This window comes from Alosa sapidissima, chromosome 11 (assembly GCF_018492685.1).
Source record: "Alosa sapidissima isolate fAloSap1 chromosome 11, fAloSap1.pri, whole genome shotgun sequence".
NCBI lineage: Eukaryota > Metazoa > Chordata > Actinopteri > Clupeiformes > Clupeidae > Alosa > Alosa sapidissima.
Window position 1 is genome coordinate 4,900,324 of NC_055967.1, and position 13,715 is coordinate 4,914,038.

General features: G+C 41.2%; 1 protein-coding gene across 1 annotated transcript; it reads left to right on the plus strand.

The window, feature by feature from the left end:
- Positions 1 to 940: 940 nt before the first annotated feature.
- Positions 941 to 13,499, plus strand: calb2a (calbindin 2a). Its single transcript, XM_042110568.1, has 11 exons — positions 941 to 1,138; positions 4,765 to 4,841; positions 6,082 to 6,171; positions 6,351 to 6,431; positions 7,781 to 7,837; positions 8,775 to 8,852; positions 10,493 to 10,548; positions 10,812 to 10,851; positions 11,048 to 11,101; positions 12,594 to 12,665; positions 12,854 to 13,499. The coding sequence occupies exons 1-11, from the start codon at positions 1,042 to 1,044 to the stop codon at positions 12,968 to 12,970; spliced, it is 819 nt and encodes a 272-aa protein (XP_041966502.1). The 5' UTR covers positions 941 to 1,041; the 3' UTR covers positions 12,971 to 13,499.
- The last annotated feature ends 216 nt before the right edge of the window (positions 13,500 to 13,715 follow it).

Consider the following 13,715-nt stretch of genomic DNA (forward strand, 5'->3'; position numbering starts at 1 on the left):
CAATGAGTTTCAAAGGTATTGGTCTTCGGGGTAGACTCTGGCCTGTCAGGATCACTAGTCACTCTCAGAGGGACGTCTGAAATGTGATTAGTATGTGGTTTTATAATTAATCTGGTCTTGCATGAGTCATTTCAGAGAAACACTTGTAATTGACCCCCCCCCCCCCCCCCCCCCCACACACACACACACACACTCTTTCCTATTGCGTGTGGTGTGCACCGGCCCCTGGCAGTCGCTCAGCTCCAGGCAGATGATAATTACTGGGGTGCCCGAGTCCCTATGGTATGTGGACATTACTCTTCTGTGGGCGCTGGTCTCCTGGCTTTCCTTCATAAAAAGCAGCAGCAGTCTGAACGCACGGCTGCAGTAAGGTAATTAACCGTATCACCAAGGGCTTTGCGGGTACTGTGCATCTACAGATGACTGAACACGAACGCACCCGAGAGGTGCTGCTGATACGGTCGCATAGGTTTCAAATAAACCACCATCTCTAACACATTACTTTTTGACAAACTCAAAAGCACGTGAGGTTGCTGATCATAACTGACTGCCACCCAAATAATGCACGCTTATCAGACATGTGCTGGGTGACAACCATTGACAAGCGGGAGGCGCCTGTTATAATTTTCCGCCTGCAAAAACAATGCTGTTTCTTGCCATTCGCTGTAAGCAGTGATTTACATAATTGTCTGACGTTCATAAAACACTTCATGGATGACAGAATCTACATCAGAAGCCCAGCGATGTTCTAGAGCACTCGGGGTACTGAGCATCTCTTTGCGCATGGAGGGGGAAGACCCGCATCCAGGCGGGAATCCTCGCATCAGCAGGCGCAAGAGCAGGGCTGCGAGAGGGAATGAATGAATGCAGATCCACTAGAGCCACTGCGCCCCCTATAGGAGTTCTGAGGGACTGTAAGCATTGCAGACGTTTAAAAGCGCGGTTTGAGCGCACGGGGGGGAACAGTGAGAATCGGAGTCTGGCTGAGTAAAAGTTCACTCGGGATTTTCTAGCGCATCCACGGGGATAGTTATCAACAACATGGCAAACAAGGGACAGCGCCACCCTCCATACTTTCATATTGCGGAGCTCACCGCATCCCAGTTTCTGGACATTTGGAATCACTTCGATACGGATGGTGAGTGTAGGATACAAAGTTATCCAAAGGAGCCTTTCCCATTACGCACGCCAGTTTTCTTGAGCGCGTTTGAGTGAAACACAGCAAAACTGTAAGTGTAGACAAAAAGGGAAGGAACGAAGAAACCCAGTCCTTTTGGGTTGCCCTGACACATTTGGAAAGTGTTTTTCCCTGTATATTATTACAGTTGATTTCAAATCAGTTGAATTGTGAAATGTGTAAATTAATTGTGTTTCTGTGCTCTGTATTTGCTCTTCGTATTAATATGCATTTTTATCACAATAAGATACTGCTTTACTAACGTTTCATTATGAACACATGCCAAAACCATGTTCTAATGCATGGGTGGCGTTTTCACTATGTATAACGTGATATGCGAGCTTCGACCCTCAGCACTGAGGTGAAATGATGTGATGGAGAAAAACGCGAAAATAAAATGTGGGTTATATCCAGGAAGTTTAGGCTAAAGCTATTTAAAATGTGCGAGTCAGAGATTGATAGAGACAATTGAAAGAATTATGTAGTATTATAGAAGTATTATGGTAGTGAAAAGTGGTCCACCAAAGTGCGCATCACAACTACTGTAAGGAGGCATGGGTGTGTCTACCCAATGCCTGTTTCCCCGTCCTTCCCGTACGATACCATTTCTTTGATAGAAAGAAACCTGATATTTAGTTATGACTATAAATAAGTTATAGCTTACACTTTTTCTGTTTTTTTGAATGACGTTGCTTATTTGTTCTTGGTGGTCAGTGCGGTCAACTGTTAACCAATTCTTTATTCACTTTATTTAAATCCATATGGACATACGTTTACATACGCCCCAACTTCATGACATTCCGTATAGGCAGAATCAACATGACCTATTTCGCCGACAACTGTTGTTGTGTTGTTTAGGGACAACTTGTTTTGCTATGTTTTTTGTTTGTTTTCTTTAGTTTTTCATCTTTTCGGTGAATGAATGGTGCCGGGACGACAAGATTTGAAGTGCGTTGAAGGTTCAGTGGGGGCTGCAACTGTTGGTTTACCAGGATCCGTATACTAGCCATGGTTACAGACTAGTGTGGGTTAGATATATCCGCTTGAATATTCCAGTGCGTAAAAATGGATGGCTAGTTTCTTTGGAAAGATCAGTCATGCCATCAGTAATCGTATTTCTAACAAACAGGTTTGTTTTAAACTTGCGAGGTTTAGACCATTTCCATCCACTTGACACTATCAGGTGGAGTTTAGGGAGTTTGCTGTGGTGTGTAGTCAAATTACAATTTGACAGAACAGAGCACTGGAACGGCTTCAAGGGAGCTTCAGGTTGGCACTTTACACATGTGATATATAATGTTTTTTGCATTTGAATACAATACACTTTCTTGTTAGCCCTTTGATAGAGAGGTGATAGTGATTGAGTGATCTACTGGTTGAGGCTGCGGACAAATCTGTCCCATCGTATCTGTATAGGCTATCCTTGGTTCAGACTGTGAGTTGAGCCATCCCTTCCCTCGGCATCCATTCAGGTTCCGAAAAACATTGTAGATATTCAGTGATATAAATACTGCTATGTATGATGTGATAAATGAGAATATTGCTAATACATGGACAGTCGATCTCAAATATACATTTTGTTCCATATAGACTAGTGTAGGCTTACATGTGCGCAGTTCTATACAGCCACAGTTTCATTTTTTTCCATAGACTACTTCGATGATGCAAGAGGATAAACAAAAAGAGATTTCATAGGAGATTGAGAAAAAATCCTGTAGGATGAACATGTTGAACATTTCTGGCAGTGCATGCATCTTATCCATAAATTGTTTATCAATCTAATCACATGGGGCATGTCAGCAGTTTCTCCCCCACAAAAGTAGTATGGTGTTCCCATACAGCAGGTAGGGGGAAAGGCGGCCATTTGACACCAAAGGTTAACAGAATGAGGAACAGTATTTCCTATGATGGAAATATTTATTGGTTTATAGACAGGATGATGGAAATATTTATTGGTTTATATAACTGTCCTGAATATTCTATTGCATGTTATACTCTAGACCTATATATTACTGGAATTAAACAGATGTATTGCTTTAAAATAATATAAGTAAGGACCAAATTGGCCAATTGGTTGTGTTCAGCTGGCATTGTAAATTTACAGATCAGACCGTGTTGATCATTGTAGAGTGGATGACAGGATTGCATGTGTGTACTTATCATATTGTCAGCAGTTGATATTTTAATTTTTTTTGAGCCAAGCTGCTCCCTCAAAAACATAATTAGCATTAGTCCATAGATTAACATTAATATCATGTAGGCCTGTGCATTTTAAATTAATGGCAACTGAATTACGTTTCTAATTGTGAGAGCAATGTCATGTATTCAGATTTATTCATTAATGTATTAATCTATAGTATTCAGATTAATGGTATGGACTAGATGCATTCATCATTCTTATGCATACTAGTAATATGAATAATTTTCCAGAAGCCAGAGAATAAAGGATCCCCTAATGACACAAGTGTGTACTTTTTTCAAAGGGGAATGAATTGTATATTATGACATTCATCACCAAGGTAAAGTAGATGGTTAAAATAAAAAAGTTCAGTTCAAACAGATTGGAAGAATTCAATTCAAATAGGGGGGTGTCAAAATAGGCCTTAATGGTTAAATCCATTCATGTCTCAACTAAAACATCATCTGTCATGTTGTGATTGTAAACAACAAATCTGATGATTTTCCATCTGTGCTTGAAACAGGCAGATTGCATGTTAAAGCGGTCATTTTTAAAGGTTCCCTGATAACAACATACATGATGCCCTCCTTATTGTAAATACCAGACTAAAAGTCTTCTCTTTCAATGATGTGTTCCTTGCTGTTTGTGAATGGCAGTTGGGTCCAGAGGCAAATTAACTAACCAAAGGAATTTGATTGAAAGACCTTTCATAGCTGGTGGGGACTAAATATCAAATAGAATGACATTTGTACTGTACCACCACCCCAACCCCCAAACTGTATCTACATAGCACCACTTTTTATCATTGTTTTTTGAGCAATACCTTACATTCCATTATATTGGCATAAATTATATAAACCGTATGAGAAAGAGAGAGAGAGAGAGACCTTGAAATGTACATACAAACACAAACACTCTTCCATACACAAACACAAAGCACAATTTCCTGGCATGGAAATTGGCCACAGATGGTAATATCTGTGAAACAGGGCCGGAAACACCAGTTCCATTTTTCTAAAGCAGTGTCTGGCCTCATGATTCTCCTCTCATCTCTCCCTAAAATAAATGAGTCTCCAATTAAAAGCAAAAAAAAAAGAGCAAAAGAAAGTTGAAAGCAGTTTGGCATGAACAGCCGTCCAGAGTTTTAATTAAGCTGTTCCCCAGGTTTGGGTGGCCGCCAGCAAGCCCTTGTCAAGTCGACGAGTTAGCCAGCTTTGTACAGGCTCAGAGACACAATCCAATCAAGCCGTCTACTTAGCTCGTCACTCAAACATTTCTCAATCATAAAGGGCCCAAGAAAGGCCTAGGAAGACAGATGGGATGGAGAGAGAGGGAAGGACGATGCACTGAGGTGTTACAGAAGCTTTGAAGTGTATACTGTGTGTGACTTTATTCACTTGTATCACAGGGAATGGATACATTGAAGGTAAGGAGCTGGAGAACTTCTTCAGTGAAATGGAGCTTGCACGAAGAGGAGCTGGAGTGGTGAGCAAGTGACACGCTAATGCACTAGACACACTATAAGATTCTCATAGTAAACATATCCATATGCTACTTTAATTAGTGTTGGCTTATGTGAACACAAACTCATCCTGTTTGCATTAAATGGGTCATACAGTGGTGTAGTCTGACACTGAATCAGTAATTTCCCTCCTGTCAGTATAACTTTATGCTGTTGAATATTTGGCCTTGTGAAACAAAACTAGACTGTGTTGGCCGTTTAATTGGCATCTAGTGCCTCAAGAGCAGAAAACAGTGTTTTATTTTTATAATTAGCACAAGAAATGAAGTTGGTTGATGATTGATTACTGAGAGTAAAGTATGAAAGAAAACAAAACAATAAAACAATTGGAGGATTTTGAAATTCACTTTACAGCTCTCCACAAAGGTTACAATGTTTGTTTGTTTTTGACACCAGTGCATGTACTTCACAGGGGATCAAATAATGAAGTATGGCTTGGAAGTCAGTTATGTTGTAACCTTTCTTTCTTGTTATGTCTGGAAGGAAGATGAAAGGCTTACAGAAATGCATTGGCATAATTAAAGTTAGTGCAATAACCTGTAATGGCTTATGAATGAATGGGGCCAAAATGGAACTGAAGGACCCTAACAACATAATGTAGTCTGAACAAAATTCATCCAGTCTCCAGTCCCCAAGTAAATTATGCACACGGGTGATTAAAGCAACGCCTCCTTTTTTGGGGAAGGGGGGGGGGGGGGGGCTGTCTGTCATGTTGTTTATGCACAAGTAGATTAATGCGGCGCTCATGACAGGCCTGCAAGATATTTCAGCCAAGCAAATGGCAACAGCATCTGAAGAGCCTAAGACCATTCCTTCCAAATTGCTTAAGCAATTTCTAAATGAGAAAAAGTCAAGCAGCAGAAGAAGACATCCCCAGACATTTCGGCTGAGACAGATGGCTTGTAATGCTTTATTTTGGAAGGAGAGCTGTGAATCATATTCTCGTAACCCCTCTGTGGATAACAAAGAAATATGAGAGATGTTTGTGCCCCGTAGCTACAAGTGCTGTGCAATCAGATACCTTGCCCTACTGCAGTAATGCAAAGGACTTTCAGTTGGGGGTACGGTCTGCCTAGAATTGTTTGCTGTTGGCTGTTCAGCAGCATGTGATTTGAGATGAGATTTGTTGTGCAATGCCACTGTTTGTTGACGCTTCAGTCATCCAATGAGTAAGCTCATCTCCTTGTGCTTGCATGTTTTTAGGACCCAACAAACGCCTCTTTCAAAGAGAAGATGAAAGAGTTCATGCAGAAATTTGACCAGAACAAAGATGGGAGAATTGAGATGTCAGAGGTGAGATGTGCTTTTTAATGCCCTATCAGGAAGGTCAACCTTAGTTTTTATTTAAAGCAACACTTTAAAGCAATCCACCCCCAACCCCATACCTACCGGTTGTGTTCCCAATGAAGATGTGGAACCTAACTGTCTGATGTCTTTGCCTTGCTTTCTCTCCCTCTCTTTGTCTCCTCTAGCTGGCTCAGATCTTGCCCACAGAAGAGAACTTCCTGCTCTGTTTCAGACAGTTTGTCGGTTCCAGCACTGAATTCATGGCTGTGAGTAGAGAAATTTGCCCATGTACCGTAACAGATAAACCATGCGGGGATAAAAAATGCCCAGGTCTGTAAGAGGACATGACGGAAAACAAAGCTTACGTTTTGTGGTAGTGTACAACAACTGTGACACAACCACACAGTTGTTTTGTAGAGTCAAAGTCAACCTACCAAGTAATAGTGCAGTTGCAAATGTGCAAATACATACACCTTTGGATAGTGTTATTACACATTTATTACATATACCTGGATGCTGTACAGAGAAATTACTGATGCTATTGCATCAGAAGAACTTTCGATCATTTAATATTTGAACAGCAAACTGCTTCATCACATGCCAAAACTCCACAAACTAAAAACTTGCTCAGGTCAAAGTGGTGGGAGAATCAGAGTATTGAGGTCAGAGGCTTGCTGACATCACAGCCTTCCATCAGCATCACACCCCAGCGCTCCAGCACTATACCCACAAAAGCCTTCGCCTCCAGGAGCTGGAGATTCCCGCTCTCACAGATATTGACGTTTTCATCCGGCTAAATCTCTGTGCAGCCTCAAAGTGTTTGATTATCTGTAATGGGGATTCTCTTGGCTGTCTGCGGTATGTTGTCATGCTGAGTGCAAAGAGAGAATGGGAGATGGGCGAGCGAGAGGGAAGACTCTTAATCATCCCGCACTACTTGGAGAACCTCTTAAAAGGATAGAATGAGGAAGTACAAACTTCTATTTTCAGAGTAATATATTATAGATGCGCCGCTGTAATCCTCCACAGACCTGGAAAGGCAGGGCATCTATCTTTGATAAGAGCCTTTGCTGGAAACAGGGACGGCTGCAAGATTAAAACATTAATTAAGTGGCATTTCTCATTCCTTGTCTTCTCACAATGTGTAGTGGGGGGTCAAATAGGAAAACGTTCAAAAGTGTAATGAAAAAATCTGGTGTGATTACCGGGAGTAAAACTGGACAAATAAGGAATAAACAAATTGGAAATGATTTCCCTTCTCTCTCCATCTCTCTCTCTCTCTCTCTCTCTGTTTCCTTCCTATTCTCTCCCCATCGCTCCCTTCCCCCATCCCTGTCTAACAGACATCTTTCCGCTGCCTCTTCGCTATCCCTCCTGGGTTTCAATATGCACATTTTGTCCCATGAATGCAATCTTGTCAGATGGAAAAAAAAAACTTTCCTCTCATGTTACTCGCATAGCTGGGAATGGTTTGTGACTTGTGCCAAGCATATTTCAAGCTAGATATTTCTCTGTGGATGGTAAAAACAGCACAGCAATGTTCATGATTGTCACATAGGCTGTGTGAACACACAAAGCAAAGCTGTTTCTTCTGGCTCTTTTTTTCTGTGCATAGGCCTGGCGAAGGTACGATACAGATCGTAGTGGCTACATTGAAGCGAATGAACTGAAGGTGAGATTTTTGTTATTTTTTTATGTGTTTACAAATTTACATTTAACTCTCATTTGCTATTACATAACCTCTGTGGATGGCATGGTGTATCACACAGACTGCATAGGGTAGTTTAGTGTTCCATGCCTACCAAATGAGTTAGTTGAGAAAGAGAACAACCCATCCAATCCAAACCCAAGAACATTCTTCTTCCATTATGTATCACCCTCAGCTGTGACAGTCTGCTTGATGTATATACTACATACGTTAACAGTCTACATTTCAAAGTAACTGACTAGCCTTTGAAACATTGCCCATTTTTCTTATTCATGTAGCATGAACTGATGAAATATGCACTTGTTAGTAATGAACAAAGAGATTGAATAAAATGTCTTTAGCACAATGAATCAATCTAGTCTTCATGCCCCTCCTTTCCACCTGGGCTCTGCTAAATCAGGCTATTCTGTGCTGATGTTGTGAGGCAGACAGAAGCCATGTAAATGATTAATGTTTTCACTGCCAGTGGATGAGAACATCACAAATGACTCCATCTGGGTATGTACAGGAAAGCCACAGGAAGCTCTTAACAGGACCCTTCTTTCTTATTCCGCTCTATAGCCTTCTCCACAAGACATAGCATGCAGAGGCACACATATTATGCAGTTGCAGGCTTTCAGGGCATTTGGAAAGATTTTGTTGGGGGGAAAAAACATGAAGCTTTTCAGCAGCAGAGAGGGGGGGGGGGGGGGGGGTCATTTGTTGTATTTGCTTCTGGGGCTAGTGGAGTGACCCAAGTCAAATTGCGCTAATGAATCTACTTTTGCTTAGTGCAAGGTCATGTCCACATTACTTCAGATGAAATCAAAACACTGGCGCAGCAGAGCAATCACTCAAGTGACAAAGATTAATCTCAGCAGCAGTACCATTTTGTCTTCTTCTTCTTCTTCTCTCTCCATAGGGCTTCCTCTCCGACCTGCTGAAGAAGGCAAACAGACACTATGATGACCAGAAGCTGCACGAGTACACACAGACAATAGTGAGTCACCTCAAAACTTCAGCCTTTCTAAAAACGTCACGTTGAACACCATCAACACACCGAGGCGCGTCTGTGTCCACCACCTCCAGCCAAACATTTGGTCCCGTAGAAGGAGAGAGAGAGACAGAGACAGAGACAGAGAGAGAGAGAGAGAGAGAGAAAAGATTCTCAGAATAAATTCCACTTTAGGAGCTATTATGCAAGTTCCTCATGGGTTATTCATGAACAGCAGGCCATTCCACCTCAGAAATCTCAAGGTTGAACCAATGTTATCATTCTAATGCGGCCCACAAAATCCCCACGTCAGTTCCCAGCACAGTGCATTTTGCTTGCAGGCTGTCAGGCCCGTATGGATCAGCAAATTGTAGACAGGGGAATTGACAGTACAGCACATAAAGGTAGTTATTATCTGTAAGTGGCATATAATTTCGTAAGTGCCATGGCAGACCAGGGAGCTGTGTGCTGCTGTGCTGGTGGCTCTCGAGTGGACAAATGGGCAAAGGCACATGATGACCTGCGGGTTGCTTGTTCCCAGCCCAGCTGTGCTGGCATATGGCTACTCCTCAAGGCCTGCAACTTGACCCGAATTTTTGTCAGCACAAGACAATCCAGTTGCATAACTGAGGATGCATTTAAAAAAAGAAAAGAAAAGAAAACTGTTTTGTCATGCAAAAACACATTTGGAGCACAAAAACATGAGAAACTCGTGGTGTTGCACAACTATAGAATGGCCAGCAAACAAAGGGTCAACCTTAATGAGTAAAGATGTAATCAAGTGATGGAGGCACTTACAGAATGGACAGTGCATTGGTGTGAAAAGGCAAATGCTGTTTCAAGTGCAGTACCCCAGTATATGAAAGACTTACTGAGGCAAGAAAACAACATTGGAGCCTTAGGCTGAGCTGATGTCATGCAGTTCATGTACAAATAGTGTTTACTGGTTTGTTTGCTGAGAAAGTAAGGGCATATTGTTCACTGAATGTTGTTGATATATAAGCAATGTTGCTGAATTTCCAAATAATTTGTAGAGACATTGCCTGAATTATTCCAGAGATGTGTTTTCCATATTCTTTAATTGAACATTTGACCTTTTTCAGGTCAGAAGAGTGACCAATTATCTGTCTATATCCAACTTCGGGGCAGGCCAAATATGGTTTATTACCAACTGTTATGCAAGCACTGGAGAAAACCTTTCATGCGTAAAGACCCTTATTAATGAAGCATCACTGAAAAGTTCCTCTGGCCAAAACTGCACAAAAACTTTAGTTGAGAAATGCACACATGCAGTCAACTATGCACATCCACAAATGACCACAGTGTCGTGGTACTTAAAGAAGCACTCTGTGGCCTAATCTGTGAGCTTCTGTGGTCTTCTGTGAGCTTCTGTGTCTCTCCTGCTCATTCAGTGAGACTGGTCTACTTACATGAAGGGACATGCTTGTGTATATCCAAATATGATAATTCTCCTCTCCCTTTCTCTCTCTCTCTCTCTCTCTCTCACTCTCTCTCTCTTTCTCTCTGTCTCATTTTTTTACCATCATTTATCTTCTATCCTTTTGTACTTCATCTTGTCTTCTTGTCTGCAATCCCCTCTCATTTGTCTCATATTCTACTGTCTCTTTTCGTCTTCTCTCCCCTAGCTCAAGATGTTCGATCTGAATGGAGATGGAAAGCTGGGTCTCTCTGAGATGGCAAGGTAATCTGTTTTGAGGAGCTCTTCACAGACTATCTAGACCCCTTTTTTGCATTAAGATACTTTAGATACAATGTAGACAATGTGCTTTTCATGTACGTCTAAATACTATATACATCACCAAGTTAACTACATTTTGTAATAATATGCACTTCTATACAAAGTGCAGTTTTGTGCAAGAATCTTTATGATATGTATTTGTTTTTCTGGTACAAATTACTAGAACTGAAACATTTGAATAACTGTTCATTACTCTTGTCTCACAGGCTTCTACCTGTTCAAGAAAATTTCTTATTGAAGTTCCAGGTATAGCTCATGACAATAGTGTGTGTGTGTCTCTGTGTGTGTGTGTGTGTGTGTGTGTGTGTGTGTGTGTGTGTGTGTGTGTGTGTGTGTGTGTGTGTGTGTGTGTGTGTGTGTGTGTGTGTGTGTGCCTTTTCATGGTTTGCGACCATTTGTTCACTAAACAGTAATTGTTTTATTATGTGTATGTGTTTTACAGGGCATTAAACTGACCTCTGAGCAATTCAACGCCATATTCACATACTACGACAAGGTACACATAACAAAAGACAACTATTATACTGATAGAAATGTGTTAGTGTGTTAATGCTAGACACAACTCTTGAGTTACAAGCCTCAATCCCATACACAGCAGGTGAAGCAAATCCTGGTCTCTGCCAAGGATTAATGGACAGATATAAGGGATTTTATTTCTAATTTCCCTTCACCCCTGTGAATGTTGTGTGCATGCAAACAAGAGGTGTTCCCACCCATCTGCGCAGGGAAATGAGCGGACACCCTGCACCTGTCCTCCTCCTTAGTGCCCGTCCTTCAGCAGGAGCAGCTCAGTCATTTGGGTGGCAATTGGTCCATGATCAACACAATCCCAAAATGCAAAACTGACGGCACGCTAAATAACAACATCCAGCCGTCTATGCTTCATGGCGTGTTTATTTGTTATACAAAACAAACGGCACATATTGGCAATCTTTTTTTTTCTTCAGCTAAGCATTTCGCATTCATTGCTTTTGTGTCAAGGCAAATAGGCTGCATGTCCACAAACTCAAACATAATGAGGACTGGACGAGGATTTTTCTCAAGTATTTATTCATCTTCCATCTGGAAGGAATGTCCGAAGAGACTCATGCAATCATTTTGGAAGTTATCAGACAAAGTGCAATTAACAGAAGTGTCCAAATGTAATCAAAATCAGAGTCTCAACAATTAATCAAATTGCTCATTTTAGATTTAATCCAAAAGTAAATTGGGATTTTTCCCATAGCTTGTCAAATTATAATTTTAAACTGATTTCCCTCTGGTAGCTGTATAAGAATTGTCTACTGATATATCTGCCAATATCTGTATCTATGTGTCCACTAGTAGAAGTTTGAAAGCTAAATACAAATATTTTTAACTAATGGTGTTCCAGAATATACATTTAAAAAGGAATGCTTGACCCAAGTAATGAGCCTTTTAAATCAACCTTCCTGTGTGTATGCTGTTGACAAGAGGCTTGCTCTGATCCCGGGTACACATATAATGTGTGTGTCTCAATTATAAATGAACTGTAGACAGTGCACATATGATGTGTGTCAAATGCTAACATTTACGAGCATAATTATTTAAGCATTTCTTTCAACCCCCACCCCCTCCAACTATCTGCTGTCACCAGTATGGAATCGTGGGTTTAAAAACAAGGATAGCGAGCACAGTGCAATATGCAGCAGGTCAACTGAGCACTAACAAGGCTTACAGTGCCAGAAATAAAATGTGCAGAGTGTTGAAAAACACACAAAAAAGCACAATGCTTGATGGCACGCACACCAAAAAATTGCACTGGCGATCTCTAATGCCCTTTCCCCTCTGTGTTTACTGGTAGCCTAATGCTAGTCTTTCTATCTGTTATGAATATGTTAAGTGTGACAAGTGACAACAGCCATACATGGCAAACAATCAACTACATGTTGAGACAAATAGTAATATGTTGTTATATCTACAATACCTTGATTGAGATTGATTCTGAACATGATTGTATTTCTTGATAGGATGGAAATGGCTACATTGATGAACAGGAGCTGGATGCTCTTCTGAAAGATCTCTATGAGAAGAACAAAAAGGTAAGCTGGAAGGCAGAAATGAAAGGACCCGCACCTCTTTCCCATCAAAGAACAAAAGCCCTACACTGTATTTGCTCATATCTTTAAAGATGAAGGGGAATGGCTAAGGCTGCCCTGTGCAGTGCTTGAAATAGAACACAAGTTGTGTATTATTTATATGATAATGTGCATGTCTCATAATTCCACAGGAGGTGGATACTAAGAACATGTCTGGCTACAAGAAGAGCATCATGGCGCTGTCCGACGGCGGCAAGCTGTACCGCTCAGAGCTGGAGATTGTCCTATGCCGGGAGCCCATGCTGTGAACGCGGCATGCTCAACTTCCTCTTCCTGTTGACCTTTGACCCATGACCCTGTCAGACATGACCGTCTTCTCTCTCACCCACTTCCAGCTGCCCGACGACTGTAACCATGTGCATGTTCCGGGCACCCCCCTCCATGATTTTTGAATGAATGTGCACGGAGAAGCACAAAAAAAACAAGTCCTTCCCCTTGTCCGTCACCTCTCCTCAATCCTTTCAGGTGCAGATCTGACCCAGCTATGACTTCGCCCCCCCTCTGCTCAATTTTTGAAACTATAATGAATGAATTAAGGAATCTCAGCAGATTTAATGGTTTGGAGAGAAGAAAAGCAAGAATATGATATGATAGATGACTTTGACGTTGCCTGGTTTAGAGTTTTCCCCTCTAGTTTGTTTGATATGGCCTTCATTCCCCCTTGGTCATCTCTAGATTCGACCCTCATCTCTCTTCCTGATTTCACTCATTATCTGTTTAAGTTTTGGGGTTTTGCTGGCGGTTTTATGGCTGATACTGTTAGAGGATATTACAGAACTAAAAGATAAAGTATGTGATGATATGTATGCTCAGTTTGATGTATGTATTTGGGAAATAAATAAATAAATGAATGGCTTCTTACCATATATTCTGTATGGGGTCACATGATGTACAGACCCTCTCTAGCTCACTTTCTCTTTCTCCAAATTGTATGTTTTCACACTTTCAGAGGAGAACACAGACCATACCATACAAAACCAGACCATACATACA